At 39.3% G+C, this 19838-nt stretch overlaps 1 protein-coding gene across 4 annotated transcripts; it reads left to right on the top strand.

Annotated features, from left to right (window-relative positions):
- The first annotated feature begins 6325 nt into the window (after positions 1 to 6325).
- gcnt7 (glucosaminyl (N-acetyl) transferase family member 7) lies at positions 6326 to 14759 on the top strand. Of its 4 annotated transcripts, XM_026940250.3 has the most exons (5): positions 6329 to 7102; positions 8866 to 9314; positions 9408 to 9831; positions 10016 to 10111; positions 10290 to 14759. In XM_026940250.3, exons 2-5 carry the CDS (start codon positions 8889 to 8891, stop codon positions 10517 to 10519), a joined length of 1176 nt encoding a protein of 391 aa, XP_026796051.2. In that variant the 5' UTR covers positions 6329 to 7102; positions 8866 to 8888; the 3' UTR covers positions 10520 to 14759. The 4 variants fall into 4 exon arrangements, with proteins under 4 accessions (XP_053098242.1, XP_026796051.2, XP_026795982.2 ...); XM_026940181.3 differs by having other exon boundaries at positions 8866 to 9831; positions 10290 to 14752; XM_053242267.1 differs by lacking the exon at positions 10290 to 14759 and having other exon boundaries at positions 6326 to 7102; positions 8866 to 9831; positions 10016 to 10282.
- Positions 14760 to 19838: the final 5079 nt, after the last annotated feature.

Genomic DNA, 19838 nt, shown 5'->3' with positions numbered 1-19838 from the left:
ACTTTTCCTATGTTGTATTGCGTGCTCACATACCAATGGCTCTTCTTTCCTTTTCATTTCAAGAGTAAACTTATGTTATCTGGTAGATTCTTTCACTGTTTTAAAAATTAGGACTATGAATTATGAATATAAGGGTTTTTTCTTTGCAATTCCAGATTTAACTTAACAACAGTGGATATAAAAATGTCTGCTGACCTCTGTTAAAATGGCAGGTTTTTGTGATGTAAAAAAATGAAACCAAGATAAATCATGTCAGAACTTTTTCCACCCTCAATGTGAAATTCTAACATATAAAAATTAAATGAAAACAATCAGAAACAGTTTAGAGAAAAATAAAAAATTACAATAACCCTGTTGCATAATTGTGCACACCCTTTTATAATTGAGGATGTGGCTATGTTCAGAATGAACCAATTACAACCAATCTCATGTTCAAAAGTAATTATCATTCAGCTGTCATCAATGAAATTATTCTGATTAACCCCAAATAAAGACTGGCTGTTTCTTTAGGATTTTCTTAACATCTTGGTTTCATCTGACAGCTGAAGCCATGGTCTACAAAGAGCTTACAAAGCATGCATGGTGTCTCACTAGTTGAAAGGTCTCGATCAGGAGAAAGGTATAAAAAAATTTACAAAACATTAGATGTACCACGTAACACGGTAAAGGCCGACATCAACAAATAGAGAAAATAGAGCACCACAGTGACATTACCAAGAACAGGACCTCACTCCAAAATTTATAAAAGGACAAGACAAAAACTTACCAGGGAGGCTGCCAAGAGACCTATGGCAACAATATAGGAGCTGCAGGAATATCTGACAATTACTCTGTCTGACGATTACTCTGTCTGGGCTATGGGGTAGGGTGGCTAAATGGAAGCCCGTTCTCACAAAAAAACATCCAAGCTCAACTAAATCACCCCAAACCATGTGGCAAAATGTGTTATGGTCTGAGGAGACAAATTCCAAAAAGATATAATAATTGCAATAATAATTACACTGTACGACATTTCAAGTTGGTTAAACTTAGAAACGAAAGTTCACCTGCTGCCTTAAAAAAAATGAGTAAACTCAACTTGAAGATAACCTTTGTTTCAAATCAAAGTCAATTCAAGACAATGACTTCAAGTCAAGACAATAGATTACTTTAAGTTTAATTTTTGAAAACTTATAAACTTGAGTTCAACATTCAAAACTTGTCATGACAATTGGCGTTAAAGAGAAGAAATAAGTTCACATAACTTAATGGGGCTATCATGTTTACAGGGGTTTGGTGCAAAAAAGCAAATCACCAAAAGAACACCATACCCACGGTGAAGCATGGTGGTTGCAGCATCATGCTTTAGGGCAGCTCTTCTTCAGCCAGAACTGGGGCTTTTATCAAGGTGAATGGAATCATGAATAGCAACAAATACCAGTCAATTTTAGTGCAAAACCTTCAGGTGTCTGCTAATAAGCTGAAGATAAAAAGGAATTTCACCTTTCAGCAGTGACCCAAAGCATATATCCAAATCAACAAAGAAATGGCTTAACAAAAAGAAGATCAATGTTTCTGAATGGTCTAGCCAGAGCCTAGACCTGAATCCAATTAAAAATCTGTGGGGTGACCTGTAGTGGGCTGTACACAGGAGATGCCCTCTTTTTATTGCAACAAAGAGTGGAAAAATATTTCCAAGTCAAGGTGTGCCACACTGATAGACTCTTACTCAAAAAGACTGAGTGGTGTATAAATAAAATTAAAAGTTGCTTCAACAAAGTATTCATTTAGGGATGTGCACACTTGTTTTATTTTTCCGTTTTCCCTAAAAAAAATTCTGATTGTTTTTCATTTTATTATGTATACTTTGCAATTTCACATTAAAGGTGACATGATTTATCTTAGTTTCATTCTTTTACATTTCAAAAACCTGCCATTTTAACAAGGGTGTGTAGACTTTTTATATCCACGTTAGGTTGGCTTTGGTACTACCTGTTTGCTGTTCAGAAAGCTAAGTTAATCACAGATTTAACTTCCCTTCCCTCTCTCCACTTCATGACACTGACTGAGTCCTGGATCACTCTTGAGAATTTGGCAACATCTGCTGCTGTCCTCTGCTTATGCTTTCTCTCACAATTTTCTCACACTACTGGCAAGGGTAGTGGCACAGGCTTGCCTCTGTCACAGAAATGGCACATCATACCTCTTACACTGTCCCATCTTAATATCTCATCATATAAATTTCATGCTGTTACTTCTTCATGCCTTTGTCCATCATCCACACAGCCCCCTAGGAATCTTCATAGAAAAGCTGAAAATCTTCCTTAGTTTCTTCCCTACTGTTGTGACTTTAATCACTTACCATGGAGATTTCAACCTCCCTCCAGACAAGTTCCAGTCCTCCTGCCTCCTCTCTCTTGCACTCTTTTGACAAGACCTTCAACAATGTTCTGGCCATTGTCTTCAACCTACCTTCCTCAGCTTTACACATCAATGTCAACCTGTCCCACTTTTCAGATCATTACTATCCTTCACTCTCAGCATGTCTGGGAGACATCTTGTCATGGCTGTCTGCCATCTGAAACTAAATCCCAACAAGAGTGAGCTGCTATATATCCCTGCTATATATATATATTGACCCCTATGTCAAAATCTTCCCAGGAGAACTCTTGGATCATACTATGTGACAACAAACGCAACCTTGGGGTAGTTCTTGACAACCAACTATCCATCTCTCCTTATATTGCTAGCCTAACTCGGTCATGCTCGGTCCTTTACAACATCAGGAGAATCTGCTCATTTTTATCTATGAAGGACGCTCAGGTCCTTGTTTACTACCTTGTGACCTTGAGACTGCACTACTGCAACTCACTACTGGCAGGCCATCAGACTCCTGCAACTGTTCCAGAATTTAGCTGTATGATGTTTTCAATCTCTCCAAGTTCTCTCACATCACCCCATTGTTGCTTCCCTATTTTTAGCTGCTTGCATCAGATTTATACTGCTTGCCTGCAAAGCAAAACTGGACCACAGAACTAGACAATCTCCATTTATATGCATGTTACATCTAATCCAAACCAAAGTGAGGGTGAGTCAAATTAAATTGAATTGAATTGAATTGAATTTTTCCACTTATACAATAGGATAAACTATCTTTGTTTTAAGAGAACATAACTCATTAGGACTTTTTAAATAATAGTGTTTTCTCCTAAAACATATGTGTACCAAGATTGATATCCCCAAGGAATATTCTAAATAAATGTAAAAAAAATTGCCATTCTTTTGAAACGCACATTATTTTTCACTTGCTCTCAGCCCCCAGGAACTCAGTTGTTGCTTTTAACTATGTCCTGTTTCCCTGGGTGTGAGAAAACAGTGGACCAAATGGCAAAACCCACTGAAAAAGGGTTGTCCAAAAACCAGGGCCGAAGGCATAGTGCAACCAATGGATGTAAGAAATGCATAAGCAGTTAGAAAATACTATTAATCACAATTGGAGATACAAAGTTTCACGTCTGTAAACGGCTGTAAATTTGCTGGGAATTGGACCCATGAGCACACTGTCCACTCACACAGTGAGACGGGTAAAGAGGGAAACAAGAAGAAAAATTCATAGAAGCAAAGAAGAAAAATAAGAAAAGTTCATAAGAAAAGTGGCACATGCACACCTATCCTACACAGGCAATGTGTGAAACACACTATATGGCCCAAGGTATGTGGACACCTGACCATAACACCCATATGTAGGCCTTCCTCAAACTGTTTAAAGCACACAGTTGAATAAGATGTCTTTGTATGCTGTAGCATCACAAATTGCCTTTACTGGAACTAAGGGGCCCAAACATGTTCCAGCTTGACAATGTCCCTGTGCACAAAGTGTGGTCCATGAAGACGTAGGTTACCAAGGGTGATGTGGAAAAACTCGAGTGGCCTCGCAAATCCCCACAGCCACGCTCCAAAATCTATTGGAAAGCCTTTCCAGAAGAATGGAGGTTATTATAGCAATAAATGGGAGACTAAATCTGGAAAGGGATGTTCAAAAAGCACATACTGTATAAGTGTGATGGACAGGTGTCTACAAAATTTTGGCCATATAGTGTACCTTTTCGGAAGGAGGTACGTATAGATGAAAGAGTGCAGCTGATTTATTTGTTGTTCTGAGCCTCAAAAAATATTGTTACAAAATGCATTTGATTTAGTGACAAAGACTTAAGGTTCCTACAACTAATTGCACCAAAATTGATTATTACCCTAACAACTACTATATTTGCAATACCAAATCAAATATATCAGCTACAGCAAACATTTAAATTCAACATTTTAATTTATTGAATATTTAAATCCAACCTATATGTAAGGCAAAACTGAGCTTTGGCTGATTTCGAGCATCATAGTCAGAAGCCTATCCACTGCTAGATCATCACATTATGTATACCACAGTCTCTGCACTTCTGGTTATCTCACCACAGTGGGAATTGAGGTATTTGCAGCTAGTGCCTACAAAAGATAAACGTGAGCAACATTCATGAGAAGAATGTAAGTATTGTAAGAATACTTGCAAAGCCCTTTGTAGCAAGCTGGTGAAAGGCAACTGCAACTATATGCTTCATCATAAATACACTACTATGAAGGTAAGAAAATACCTCCATTTGCTGAGGCTGATTTTGACTCAGACGCTATATAAAATAAGAGAAAAAAATGAACAACAGTGCACAAATTAAACTTTTATAGGGAGTAATGTGACAGCATAAATAGTAACAGGGTTAAATCTTGATGTTTATGCTTATGCATGATCTCGTATGCTCATATGCACATAGCTTGCACATACTGAGCCTCCATCACAATGTTAGAGGCTAACTAGTAGGCACTGGAGGGGAACTTTTATTGCCTTTAAGGCCTTCAGACAAGGCTTAAGTCTGGTCATCCCCAAAAATGAAGAGGAGAAAACTGCATTTAAATATTCCATTTCAACTCTCCTGAGACACACTGATTGTTTAAAAGCAACTACTATTTGTTGATTTAATTTGAAGTTATATATATATATATATATATATATATATATATATATATATATATATATGCAATAAATAAACTATTAGAATTTGTATATCTTATACATTAGGCACATTATCAAAGAATTTTATTTTGACGGTGGAAAATGTCTAATCACTTTGGTCATCAGCATCATCGCCTGAGGGGAAAACATGTCTCATGAACTGACAATGAGATCAACAAATCATATGGTAGTTTTCAATGAGTAGGAATATTTGTGGGCACTAAAGCCAAAATGCAAGTACTACAGTGGAAGGACAGCCAGATTTGCTTGTAGATTTGTGATCAAAGGAGGAAAAAGACATAATTAGACATGGCTGATGAAAGTCTCTGTTAGCATTATCTTATCATGATTTTTTAACACTCCTATATGGATTTCTCATTACTGTTTTCATTAGTGACTATTTATGTACAATTTTTGTCCACTTTTTATTTTAATTAAAACTCAGTAATATGTGTTGTTCACAATGCAATTTATGCAAATGTTTATCTTTGTGGAAAAATATGTACTTTAGGCCTACATTTGCACATTTGCAAAATGCACAGGTCCCCAATGCCGCAAGCTACTCATCATACAGCAGTCAGCTCTATTTGAGAAACACTGCATGATAAAACACAACATGAATGTTTTTGTGTGATTCTTTTCATCTTCATGAAAGGGGTGCCCACACTTTGAACATTATACAGTTCAGAAGTTCAGACCCAAAGCACCCTCAGATATAAACCGTTAGATTAATATTAGAAGTATTAATGTGGTGTCTGTGTTGCATGGCCTGAAAATTACTGACAAAAATAGACAGTAAACAACAACAACAACAACAACAACAGCAACAACAATAATAAGTATAATAATAATAATAATAATACAGTTTATCTGTAATGCACCTTATAGGCAGAGTGTTCCAAAGTCTTGCATAAGTGCATACTTAAGTGCCACTGATTAGTTAGTGAGGCTCAGATGACATTGACTCAACCCTTTTGAGTCCTCTAAATCCTCTAGTGTGTGTCCAACTCATCATATCTGGGAAAACAAACCAGGCAAACAGCAATGGGTTGCATATTTTACTACAAAATACTGTAAATAGGGATTGAAAATATATTTGGACAAAAGTGTTCCTGTCCCCATACTTTTCAAGAAAATATTTTATGACAAGACAAATTTAAAGGCAATTCTTCTAATTCTGCTACAGAAAGTGAACAAAATAAAAGCCATTTCATTTGAAATTTGGTAGAAAAAAAAAAATTGAATAATTGTCTCCCAGAGCAGTGTACCTATAATCTAGGTCAACACAAGAGGACTAATCTCCTGAGCTGACCAGGCAGAGCTCACAAACAAGCTGCCCCTAGGGCTTAGAACATCCGCAACACCAGGGAGCCAACCTCATATTTAAACACCAGTAAAAATGTTTTTAAAAAAAAAAAACAAAAAAAAAACGTTATGTAAATTACGGAAGAAGGAACGAATATGGAAGAAGGAACAATGGGTGCAAAGGAAAGACACAAATGGAAAGAAAATGAAAAAAAGAGAACGCAAGGAGGAAAATGTGAAAATGATGACAAAAATAGGAAGTGAATGTGAATGGGCCCCAGAATCAGTCTAATGGGAAGTACGTTAGTACGTTAGTCAAGAGAGGGGAGGGGAATGTGTGTGTGTGTGTGTGTGTGTGTGAGAGAGAGAGAGAGAGAGAGAGAGAGGCATGACTAGTTGCTAGGCAAGCTCAGCCTCTAAATCATTATGCCTCTGGTGAGCTCTCTCTCGTTGTATCACATGGGGAATGTAGCTGAGCAGCCAAGCAGCCAGTCAAACAGAGAAGAGAGGATAGCACACTGATTACAAAGCAGCAGAAACAAGAGCTTCAATAACACCACTATCTGCATGCAGTGTGTGTGTCGGCAGCTCTTACAGCACACACCAGCTAACTAAATGGCACTACAGCAGGCATGACTCTCCTCTGCCTCAGGCAGCATGTATTTAGCTGAGGTCACCGTGGAGCAGACTTTTCTGGACGTCAGAGTTATTTAATGGTTAACCTTATTTAATGAGAGGACCAGACTCTGCTGCAGCTAAAAGGTAGGAGCCCTCTTTGGTTGATGTATTAAGTCATGTGTGAGATGGGGGATAGTTGTGAAAACCTCCACTAGGTCACTAGATTTAATGTGTTTGGTGGCTTGGTGGAAAATTTTCACAGGTCAAGAACATTGCTGCAAACATTTTATAAATGATTACTCTATTCTATATCCCAACTTGACTGAAATGAAAGGACCTTTGTATAAAAGGGTTCAAATGTCTAGTTAAAGATTATTCATTTTCCACTAAAGCACTTAGTGCTTAGTACTTTGTGAGGAATGGAAGGGCTGTAGTTGAGTTCTCTGTGTTATCTTTCAGGAAGGAAAAAATCAGTTAAAAAAAACAAGTGTTATCAATCTCTGTGAAGCAAGAGCATGTGCATTCATATTGCATGTATGTGTGTTACTCTGACAGCGATATGCAAATGGAAACAGAGAAACTTATTTGTATACAACACTGGGCACCTGCTTTCAAAAACAATATAATGTGAAATTTGCATGGGGTTATTGGAAAATATTTGCCAGTCTTTGAAAGGCAGGCAAACAAAAAGGGATGACTAATGAGAAGGCTAGACCTTGATGTTTTAGTAGTCAACCTGTAGGCAAATGGGACATCAAGCTGCTCAGTCAAGATCTGACAACAATAATGACAATGGTAATAATACAGACCTGCCAACCCCGAAGAGCAATAACGCTTATTCCCTGCGGGGGTGGGGGTGAAGTAAAAACACAGTACATTTTCGATATGATTTGGCTGAAACCTTTCACAAATCATTTGTCTAAGGTAGAAAGTCTAGTGTGCGTATGTACAAGGTTTTACAGTAGCCACCAGACGCTTATGGTTGAACATGTCTGTGCTACCAGTGCAGGGCAGCAAGCTGCATTTTTAATCACTTTCTATTTATCAATAGCATTAAAACTATTTGTAAAGTGACACTTTCTTATAGGCCTATTTAAACTTTTTATCATTTTTTTTCTCTCCTGAAAAAGTGCATCTTTTTCGCTGGCATCCCTAATAAACATAGTTAAGTGACTGTAACTATGATAATGTCTGCAGCATACTCTGGTGTTAAAATGCAGCGTCCCTCCAAGGTTGGTAGGTCTGATGATGATAATAATAATAATAATAATAATAATAATAATAATAATAATAATAAATGATTTAAATAGAAAAACTTTAAACAAAGGTTTTTTATAATACAACACATTAATGAAGTAATCTACAATCATTAATGAATGAACTACAAATCCAAGAATATTATTCCAAATCATGAAACATATAAACATGTATTAATATCATGAATATATAAATATCACAGATATCATTAATAACAGTGCAATCCAACAGTACCAAATTAACCTTAATACCATGCTAACATTGATGCCAGTCAAATTTAAATTTAGGATGTGACTGAACTTGTGAGTAGAACCTGGAATAATGGGCATAAATGCAGTGCTGAAAGGGTTACCTTCTTTCACAATATAAATTTTTGTCAGGAGACCAACAGACTAGACAGAAAGCTTCTCTTGTCTTGTCTTGTCTTGTCTAGTCTTGTTAGTGTATGGTGTAAGAGGTCTATAAACTGTAGAAAGTGTTAAAGAATATTCTTTTCTAGAAAAAGGAAAAGTACTAACAAGTAGCAAAAAAATCTTGTTAACAGCAAAAATTTTAATTACAGTATATTTAGCTATGAGTTTGCATACCTTTCACTTAACTTACTCATTTTTATTTTACTCTGTCTACACATTTCATATGGTCATACATAGACTAGTCTGCTTGATGCTGGATTATGCTCCAGCTTGAGAGTGCCAAGTGGAGTTTTCTTCTATGCCTTGGAATCAGCATCCTGATCTGCTCAGTCATTTATCTTAAGGGTAAACCTTCTTATGCTCCAAGGCCACTACACCGCACCTTGAGCTGCCGTCCATTCCCTGAAAGCTGTAAAGCTTTACCACCCACTTCCTCTTACACAAGATGGGAAAGAACAGAATGTCAGGAGCTGAGCTTTAACAATCCACTCAACTGCTCCCGTATACAATCTGAGCTTCACTTTATTATGGAGACCCTGAGCAAAGAAGAGGAGGACTACCCTCTGGCCTTCATCATCACTATCCACAAAGACCTGGAGATGTTTGTGCGTCTGCTCAGAGCCATCTATGCACCACACAATATCTACTGCATTCACATAGATGCCAAAGCTCCAGAAGACTACAGAGTAAGTGTTGAGAGATTGGCAGAGTGTTTTCCCAATGTTTTTCTAGCCTCAGTTAGTGAGACAGTGACCTATGCTGGTTTTTCTCGCCTGAAGGCTGACATTAATTGCATGGAGGACCTGGTGAGATCTCCAGTCAAATGGCAAAGGGTGATAAACCTGTGTGGCCAGGATTTCCCTGTTCAGAGCAACCTGGAGCTGGTCCGATATATGCAAGATGCAGAATGGAGAGATAATAATATGACTCCAGGCGTAAAACAGCCAAAGGACATGCAACACAGGACTCAAATACAGCATATAGAAGTTAAAGGTGAGCAGGTGGCCTCCATGGGTCAAGGTTACCAAAAGACTCCCCCTCCACACAACCTGACGATCTACTTTGGTACAGCCTACTATAGTCTGCAAAGAGCATTCGTGGAATATGTGCTCACCAGCTCAGTGGCCAAAGACCTGTTGGAGTGGTCCAAGGATACCTACAGCCCCGATGAGCATTACTGGGTAACCCTTAACCATGTGGAAGGTAAGCACACACTACTCATGAAATATGATTCACAGATATTCAAATAATCAGGCGAGATGCCAGCATTTGCCAAAAAAATCACTGCTGGTGAAACAGCATGAGAAGCCAGAGCATGTAAGCAATTAACTAAAATGGCTTATGATGAATATATTAGCTACTCTCACACTGTTCAACATCTCCACAGATGCCCCTGGCAGCAATGTAAACGCTGGCTGGGAGGGTAACATTCGAGCCATTAAATGGAAAGACCAAGAAGGAACAGCACATCAAGGCTGTAATGGTATGACAACTACAAAATTTTCATCAGCCACTACAACTCTGGCTGAAATTCAATCTAAAACAAAGGAACTCTGTACCATGAACCATTGTATATGTGAGAAGGTGCTGTCAAGAATTTACACAAGGTATAAACATCCATGCTACTAATCTTATCAAAAACACTATATTTGTTTCCACAGGACATTATGTCAGGGATATCTGCATCTACAATGTTGAGGATTTACCCTGGATAATTGAGAAGAACAGCATGTTTGCTAACAAGTTTGAGAGCAGTAGTTTTCCTGAAGCTCTTGACTGCCTGGAACAGTGGCACAGGCACAAAGTCCTTCAGCAGGCAACAGTACCCATTCAGATATCATGGCAACTTGCAACAGAGGTCAATATTAGTAGTGCCACAGTAGCAGGCTGAATTAAAAAAAAGCCAAAGAGATAAGGTCACAGTTGAGATAGTTAATTCTTAAACTAAATTATCCACACAATTCAACATGAAATGATTAATCCATGAAACATGGATACTGAGCAGAGACTTTTACTTTTTTTTTTTTTTTTTTTACATTTTTGTTTATTTATTTATTTATTTTTACTACTCATGTTTATGTATGTATTTATTTATTTATGTATGTATGTATTACTTATAATGTGTGAATTAAAACTATTAATTGCCATATATTATAAAGGAGAGTATAGAGTTAATATGCAGCACTCGTTACCTTTTATAACTCATGAGTGGCTCTGAATAAAATAAAAAGCATTAGTCCATTTCTAGGTTGGTCATTTTAACATGTTGTCCGCTGTCATCTGGACAGAGCATGTAAGATCTCTTATAGTTTACTAATCCTACTATTTGAAAGTACAGAGCCAAAATAGATTTAGTTTCAGATATTATGAACAACCATACAATAAACCTGCTCATCGGTCCTGCACAGCTTAATAGCAGAAAATAAATGCACTGGTCACCCTCCCACTGCCTCACTGTGTTATGATTGTTCAAAATGGTACAGCTAACAATTCTATATCTATTAACTGCAATTATCGCTGCAATTATTACTGTACTGCAATTTTAAACTATTTCATTAGGCTTATGACATTATAATAATACACATCTTGAGTAGGATTTAGCGAGCTATAATTTTGTGTGATGCTGTTTAGACATTATTCTACTTACTTGACATTGAAAAAACAAAATAACAAACAAAAAAACAAACAAAAAACACTGTACTAAATATTTTGGTGGAGTTTTCCCCTGTTTTCATGTTTTCAAAACACAACTCACTGGCCAATAAACAAGCCTTTTATGGGATTAAAATAAGAAGAATTATAATCAGTAATAAATAAATAAAGAATAAAACAATCAGGATTAATAAATTTTTCACTATTAATACACATTGACCTGTCTCTTCTGGTCTTTGTAGGAGACTTTTTAACAGTAAACCCATGGATGAATATTTAGAAAGCAATGTTTTCCTTTTTTTATTTACTTCCCTTTTTTGTTTCCTCTACCCTTGGGATTTCTCATTTTTGTCAGAATAAACTGATCATCATAATACATGGAAATTCCAAAGCCCCTTTGACCAGTTTATTTCAAAATACATACACAGGGAATTTTATCTGCTTTCAGACTTGTGCTGTGCTAGGATTTATGATTTTCTAGGCAGCCAGAAAGCTAGGTTGTTCTTGAGTAGAGCAATAGGTGTTTTTTTTCCAGTTTTTCCAGAGTCAAGCACCTTTAAAACAACTTGACTGGATGAAAACTATGCAATGGAACGAATAATTTGATAAAGAAGATTGCAATTCATGAGTGAAGTTTGCTGTCAATTTCAATACCATTCAAAGCAAGAGACACAGAAAATGACCTAAAAATACGGGTTACAATAATTTGTACTGTACATAAAAATCGGCAGTATCCAACTTCTGACACCGAGAGTGATTTGCAGGAATAGTCTTATTCGTATATAAGTCAAAACATACCCTACATATCTACATGAATGCAAATGACAATGTCTGTCCAAAACCTTTCTAAAGCACATTCCTTTTGTACATACTCAATGTGAACTTGAAGGGATTTGAAGGGAAATCTTAAAACTAAGGTATACAAATGCATTCTAGACAATTGTGTGCTTTCAACTTTATGGCAACAGTTTGGGGAAGACCCACATATAGGTGTGATGGTCAGGTGTCCACATATTTTTGGCCAAATAGTGTAGAAAAGCTGATTTATCACAATTTATCTTGCACCCTGAAAGTGTACTGAATACAAAATATAATCCACATGTAAGGAAATTTAGTGCTGAGAGTTAATAATTATAAGTTATAATTGAGCTGGGTGATATCAGATTTGATTGCCGTATTGCTTGGGCTAAGGGTTCTAATGAAAATAAAAAGAGTGACAGGGAAATCCTTGGTGAGTACCCCACCCTAATGAAAAAAGTGTTGAGCATTTCTGACCTGATAGCAGGGTTTGATCCTCCCTGAAGGATGTCAAATCTAGATGTGTGTGTGTGTGTGTGGGATGGGGGGCGTAAATGCAGGAAGTACCACGCAATCATGCATTTGGGGTGGGTGGGGGGCCTAAATGCAGGAAGTACCATGCAATCATGCACTCAATCGGCCAAATGCAAATGCAAAGAGATAGCACGGGGGATACCGTAAGTGTTTGAAAGACACTTTTTCTTGTAAAATAAATGTTGTAATCTAAATGTAGTTGTATCTCAAGCATAAATGTCCCACACAGTTCAACAAAATGAAATGACTATGGTGAACTGAGTAAGATGAAGTTTACCTATCGTCTTGAGGTCATTTTAAGTCTTGAGTGTGAATGAAGCAAGCTGATAAAATACTGTTAATTAAAATAGCATCCAAATTTGAACAAATAATTCAAATTCAACCACAAAAATGTAAATTAGACCATATACATTACTCATGTAATACGCATGTATTTTAACGGGCACCTATGATAATACATGTTTATAAATAAATGTTTGCCTAATACAAAGTTTCTTATGTACAATGTTTTGAAGAAGCACTGAGTAGGTTTAACTGTTCTGTAGTTTTAAGAGCTATTGTGTACAGTGCATACTGCATTATGGTGTACTTTTTTTTTGTTATTAACTGCATATTTTATTTAATAAATAAGATCCAATTGAATTACGTGTGCTAAATTCAGTTCACTGAAGCACGCATTTGCATTACAAGAACTGAAAGTCAATGTATAATTCACATATTGCCTCATAGTAGTTATGCTGAAGGGTTTACATGCAGTATTTTTATCATAGCAATGAAAGTGCCACCTAAACACTTGTTCTAATGTGGACCACAGATATTGCCATTCGAAATGCTCAAAGGCTTTTATAGCATCCAGTGAGAAATCAGACCAGAGGGATTCAGTTTCTTCTGCAGAGGAAATAATATGCAATAAGCGCCTAATATTGTCAGCAGCCAAATGATTTTTTTATGAAGCCTGTTTGGTCACAATGAACCAATGTTGGTATTATTGTTTCCAAATGGCAGGCCAGCACTTTTGTGAAGAGTTTTATATTTACATTTACATTTATGGCATTTGGCAGATGCCCTTATTCTAAGTGGCATTTATAAACAAGACTGGATGGTAGCTACTACAGCATGTTGGATCTTTGTCATTTTTATGTAGTAATGAAATAATTCTGTATATGAAGGCACTTATCAAGCCCTGCCCTACAACTTGTTCTCTTCAATCTTCTAGCATGGCTCAACTGATTCCACCATCCCTCTAGATACGACTAAGACAAATAAATCAAGATTCTTCTCTCTTCTGGCACCCAGGTAGTAGAAGGAACTTCCACTGAGTCAATGGTCTCAAGAAACCTGAAGACCTACCCCTTCAATAAGCAATTAAACAAGCTCTAAAAGAACAAAAGAAGCACCTTAATGTGTACTGCTTTTTTGTTTTTTTACTAACTCAGGATGTTAACTTGGAAATTTCTTAGACCCTGACCTGTTTGTAGTAGCACGATGAAAGGTTTTTGATTAAGACTACAAAATGCTCTTTTTTGTAATCTTTCTTTGGTGCAGAATGAAGTGTCATGAAGTGAGTGTACAACCATTTCTTAGTAAATGGGCAGACAATATGCCTTTATACTTGTTTGGAAACATAATAATGTGTTCATCTATAATTACTAACACAGTATAATAGTAATTACACTTACTTTCTCTTACCCATATTTCACCTTTCCCCAAACTTGGATCCTCCCCTCACATTGGTAGACGCTGTATGTCATCATATTTTGCTTTGTTGAACCTAGCATTTTCATTGTTGCTTATGCTAATCAAAACAGTTAATAAATACTCTCAGTAATCTTCGTGTGTTTGTATAAGTTTATATCCACACATACAGTTGTATGCAAATGTTTGGGTGCCCCTGGGTAAATCATATATTTTGTTAATTTTTAAGTGAAAAGAAAAAAACAGGAAACAAAAAAACCTCTAAGATAGACAAGAAAACACTTGATGGCTTGATCTGCATGGAAGAGTCATCAGAAGGAACATCATTCCTGTGACCTCATCATAATAGTCAATGTCTAGTGTAGACAAAATAACAACTGGGTAATCCAGAAGCATTTCAGAAACAAGTGCTATGGACTAAGGAACTCTAGACATGGGGTATCTTGGCAGGAAGCAGGCAGTGAGTCTATAACAGGCTTGCCAGGGTCTTGTGGCAGGGCTGAGACAGGCTCACCGAGGTCAGGTGGCGGGGCTTGGACAGGCTTAATGGGGTCGGTTGGAGGGGCTGGAACAGGCTTACTGGGGTCAGGTGGAGGGGCTGGAACAGGCTCGCTGGGGTCAGGTGGCGAGGCTGGGAAAGGCTTGCAAGGTTCAGGTGGCATGACTGGGACATGCTCGCCGAGGTCAGGTGGTTGGAACAAGGCTTGGGAGGCTGCACTGTCAGCCTCAGGCATAAGCAGGTCTTGGAAGGTCACACCGTCGGCCTCAGGCTTGAGAAGGTCATGGGAGGCCATTCCATTGGCCTCTAGCAGGAGCAGGACTTGGGAAGCCGCACCACTGGCGTCTGACTGCACCTTTGCTGTGGAGGCCGCCCCGTCTGCCTCTAGCTGGAGCTTAGCTGTGGAGGTGGCCCTGTCGGCCTCTAGAGGTAGCTCTTTTGGGGAGACCGCCTCGTCAGCCTCTGGAGGGAGCTCTGCAGGGGAGGCACCATGGTGGCCTCTGGCTGGAGCTTGGCTGTGGTGGCCACCCTGTCAGCCTCTGGAGAGAGCTCTGCATGGGAGGCCGCTATGTTGGCCTCAGGCTGGAACTTTGCTGTGGACGCGGCCCTGTTGGCCTCTGGAGGGAGCTCTGCAGGGGAACACGCTAGCACCTATACAGGCTACTATGGCAGCACCCTCTCAATCTGCTCCATTGCTGATCGCAAGCCCCAACACATTTTCAGGTGATCCCAATTCATGCAAAGGTTTCATGCTTCAATGCTCCTTGTATTTCTCCAGTCAAGAGGGAGTGACATCGAAGAATAAAATCAATTTGCTCACAGATAAGGCCCTCACCTGGGCTACTGCCGTCTGGACCCAAAGAGGATAGCAAACCATCTCTTGTGACCAATTCTTGGAGCTCTTTTGGCATGTTTTTACCATTCTCCTGAGGGAAAGGAAATAGGAGATCAACTCCTCACGCTCCAACAAGGCAACTAGAGTGCTGCAAAGTTTGAATTAGAGTTCCACACTCTCGCTGCTGGCAGTGGCTGGAACGAGTCAGCGTTAAAGGCAGCCTATCGTCAGGTATTGAACCCTGACATTCTAACAGAACTGGCTTGCCATGATGATCAGTCATCCTTCAATTCCCTCATTGATCCCTCCATTTGTCTTGACCACTTAACTAAAGAACCGGAGTGGCAAACCAAAGATAACTTCCGTGTCAGAAATCTCTGAGCCTGAACCCATGCAACTTGGACAAGCTAAATTGATGGACGTGGAATGCCAAAGGCATAACAAACTCAAGTTGTGCTTTTACCATGGCAGGCCTCAGCACTCAGTGTCTTCATGCCCAGTCTGACCCAAACCTAGGCCTTCTCCAAACTGCACAAAGCAAGAAAACCAGTTTTCTTGCGTCAAGACACTGAGTGTCCCCACATAATTACTCACCAAAATTTTGCCATACCTGTGCAGGTAGGCTACTGAACCTACCTACCCAGCCACTCCTCAATCACCTGCATGGGGACCCATCAGAAGGGGTTCCATAACCCATTGTACTACACCCCTTCTTCTTAGAGTCAGTGCTTTCCATCAGGAACAAATCTTGCTCCTTGTCACAGTCACCAAGAACTTTCTTATCATGCTGGGGTTCCTCTGGATGCACACTCACAACCCACAGATCGCTTGGTCTGAGAGAGAAATCCTCCACTCGTTCCCCCACTGTTTCAACCACTGTCTGTAGGTCCCTACACTTCTGGTAGCATCTGCTACATTTGAGAGTCCTGAAGCTGACTCTAACATGGAAATACCTCCAGAGTATCAGGACCTCAAGGAAGTATTTAGCAAGACCAAATCTAGCAGCCTCCCTCCTCATCGACCTTATGACTGCACCACTGAGCTCATGGCCACTGCTATGCCCCCTTGCAACCATGCGTACCCTCTCTCAGTTAAGGAAACTCAAGCCATGGGTGAATACATCATGGAGGCCCTGGAACAAGGATATATTCATCGTTCCACATCACCAGCATCAGCAGGCTTTTTCTTTGTGGAAAAAGGAGGAGAACTCAGGCCATACATTGACCCGTGAGGATTAAACCGGGTTAAGTATTGTTATCCACTTCCCTTAGTCCCAGTGGCACTGGAACAACTCAAGAAAGCCAAGACCTTCATGAAGCTCGATTTGCGACGTGCATACAATCTAGCCTGGATCCAGGAAGGGGTGAGTGGAAAACGGCCTTCAGCACCACGTCTGGGCACTTCAAGTACTGCGCCATGCCATATGGGCAATCTTGTGCACCTGCTGTGTTCTAATGCCTCATAAAAGACGTCCCCTGTGACACGTTCCAAATGTTCATCATCACTTACATCAACAACATTCTCATCTTCTCCCTTTCCAAAGATGAACATGTCAGGAGTTTTCTTGTACGGCTCTTAGAGAACCAGCTATTTGCAAAAGGGAAGAAATGTGAGTTTCATGCTACCACAATATCATTTCTTGGCTGTAACATCAATCAAGAGGGTGTACTCATGGACCAGGATAAAGTCTCTGCCATCACCAAGTAGCCGACCCCTACCAAAGTGAAGGAGCTACAGAGGTTCCTGGGGTCAGCCAACTTCTACAGCCGGTTCATTAGAGGGTTTAGTTCTATCACCCCACCCCTCATGTCACTTCTCAAGAAAGGGCCCAAAAACCTACAATAGAACCCCTCAGCAGACCAAACATTTCAATGGCTCAAGGACGCTTTCACACCAGTCCCTATCCTCAAACACCCATACCCTTCCAACCCATTCATCATGGAAGTGGACGTTTCAGAGACTGGCATGAGGGCAGTGTTGTCATAGAGGTTTGGAGAGAAACCTAAGCATCACACAGTTGTGTTCTTAAAGAAACTGTACCCGGCTGAATGCAACTACGACATTGGCAACTGAGAGCTCCTGACAGTAAAACTATCCCTGGAGGGGTGGCATTACTGGTTGAAGGGGGCCCAACTTCTGTTCATGATCTACACTGATCCCAAATCTTAGAATAAACAAGATGGTATTAAGGAGATTGAGAACACCCCAGGACAGAGAATCCCCAGTCAGTGTCCTGCAGGAAAGAAGTTTGTGCCCCACAATCAAGGAGCAAACTCATCATCTGGGCACACACCTCGCCTACTACTGGACACCTCGGTACTCACATAATCCACCAACCTATACAGGGGAAGTACTGGTGGCCCCACATGCTCTCCGACATCAAAAGATTCATCTCTTCAATTACCGTTTGTGCACAGTCCAAGGTGCCTATAATGCTACCCACTGGTAAACTCCTTCCGCTCCACATACCACAACAACCATGGTCTCACCTTGCCATAAACTTTGTCACAGATTTACCATGTTCACTTCCTGGGTATCAGTCAATCTCACTTCTGGTTACCATCCCCAAGCCAGTGGCCAGGTTGAGATGGCTAATCGAGAAATAGGCCGGTTCCTGTGAGCATACTGTGCCAACAACCAGGATAACTGGGCCCAGTTCCTCCAGTGAGCAGAATATACCCAGAACTCTCTACATGATTCAGCCACACGACTAACCCTGATCCAGTATGTTCTATGTCACCAAGCTCCCCTGTTTCCTTGGAATGTTAACCCCTCTGACTCCCCTGCTGTCAATGACTGGTTCAGGAGAAGTAAACAAGTGTGGGAGGTTGCACACCAAAACTTGGAACAAGCAACCCAGAAAAACAAGGAAGTTTGCAGACAGACGTCGCAATGCCACTCCACAGTATGAACCTGGAGATAGTGTATTGCTGTCCAACAAGGAAATCAAGGTCATGCAGTTAAATTTGCACATTTTTTAAGCATTACAAATGACTTAATTCCATACAACTAGGGTATTATTGTATAGACAATACACTTACTGACATGTTTTTGGGAGGTGGGAGGAAACCCATGCAGACATGGAGAGAACATGAAATCTACACAGCTCAGGATCTAATCAGGGACACTGGACCTATTAGATGGCAATGCTACCCAATTTAGGAACCTAATTAATAAACAGGCTTTACACATGATGTTTTGCTTGGGCTATAATAACTGTATATGAAAATTACAACTGTTAATATATTTGATATATTTATTATATAATTAATTATTACATTATACAACAGTTAGTTTCAGTCCACTATTTTGATTGGACAAGGGTGTTCCAAGAGCACTGGGACATTTCACTGTCATAAAATTCCAAATCTAACAATAGTTCATTACATTAAAACCATTAATACACTTACTATGGGCTGTCAGTCAGTCTGTGCATTGGCATGGCAACATTCAACACTCTATCCAGCTGTGGCGTCTTTGGGAACAATTTTCGTTGAACAAGCAAAAATAAACAAAATATTTGACCATACTGTGTCTGAAATGAGAGTTACTCTATATTAATTTCTTGTTTATAGAACTTTTGTACAAAAGCAATATCACACCCCCAGTCATGCTATTGTACTCAGTGGTGAGGCCAGAAATTGAACGGTGGCTGGGCCTGGGTAAAACAGGGTGTGCAAGGGGTTGAAAAGAACACTCAAATGTCAACAGTCACTCAGAAGAACTTAAATGATTGCAGAAAGCAGGGAACGAGTTGAAAAGCTATCACTCAAGAGGACCGTTCTCTTAGCAGTTCGGTAAGCCTACTTGTGGCCTAATTCACTTTAATTTTTAAAAAAAATGCCAGTTACTGTAACACACACAAACACACACAAACATGTCAGGAACTTTAACAATCTTTAGGCTTAACATGAACACAACAAAAGAGCTGTCACAGAATGCACTGAGTTGTGCCTATCATTAGGCCTACATATCAATTAAATCAAGCAGCTGAACACATCACACTTAAGAGAAAATCACAAAATGAAACAACTGGTTGCAGAAAATAGGCTGATAAAATTAGAGATGTTTATATTGCTGTGTTTTACATGTGCTTGTGCCATTTCAATAAGCCAACTAGAATTACATTTCCTAGAACTTCTCTTACTTGAGTCTTACTAGCTACAGTTACTTTGTTGGTTTATCAATTTAAATGTG

Source organism: Pangasianodon hypophthalmus, chromosome 2 (assembly GCF_027358585.1).
Source record: "Pangasianodon hypophthalmus isolate fPanHyp1 chromosome 2, fPanHyp1.pri, whole genome shotgun sequence".
NCBI classification, from domain to species: domain Eukaryota; kingdom Metazoa; phylum Chordata; class Actinopteri; order Siluriformes; family Pangasiidae; genus Pangasianodon; species Pangasianodon hypophthalmus.
Note: the sequence above shows the minus strand (reverse complement) of the source record. Positions and strands in the feature narration are given on the sequence as shown.

Coding starts and splice junctions, on each gene's coding strand:
- gcnt7 (XM_053242265.1), top strand. CDS start 8,889: ATGCTCCAGCTTGAGAGTGCCAAGTGGAGTTTTCTTCTATGCCTTGGA. Junction 9,832..10,015: donor AACCCTTAACCATGTGGAAG/GTAAGCACACAC, acceptor ACATCTCCACAG/ATGCCCCTGGCAGCAATGTA. Junction 10,112..10,289: donor AGCACATCAAGGCTGTAATG/GTATGACAACTA, acceptor TTGTTTCCACAG/GACATTATGTCAGGGATATC.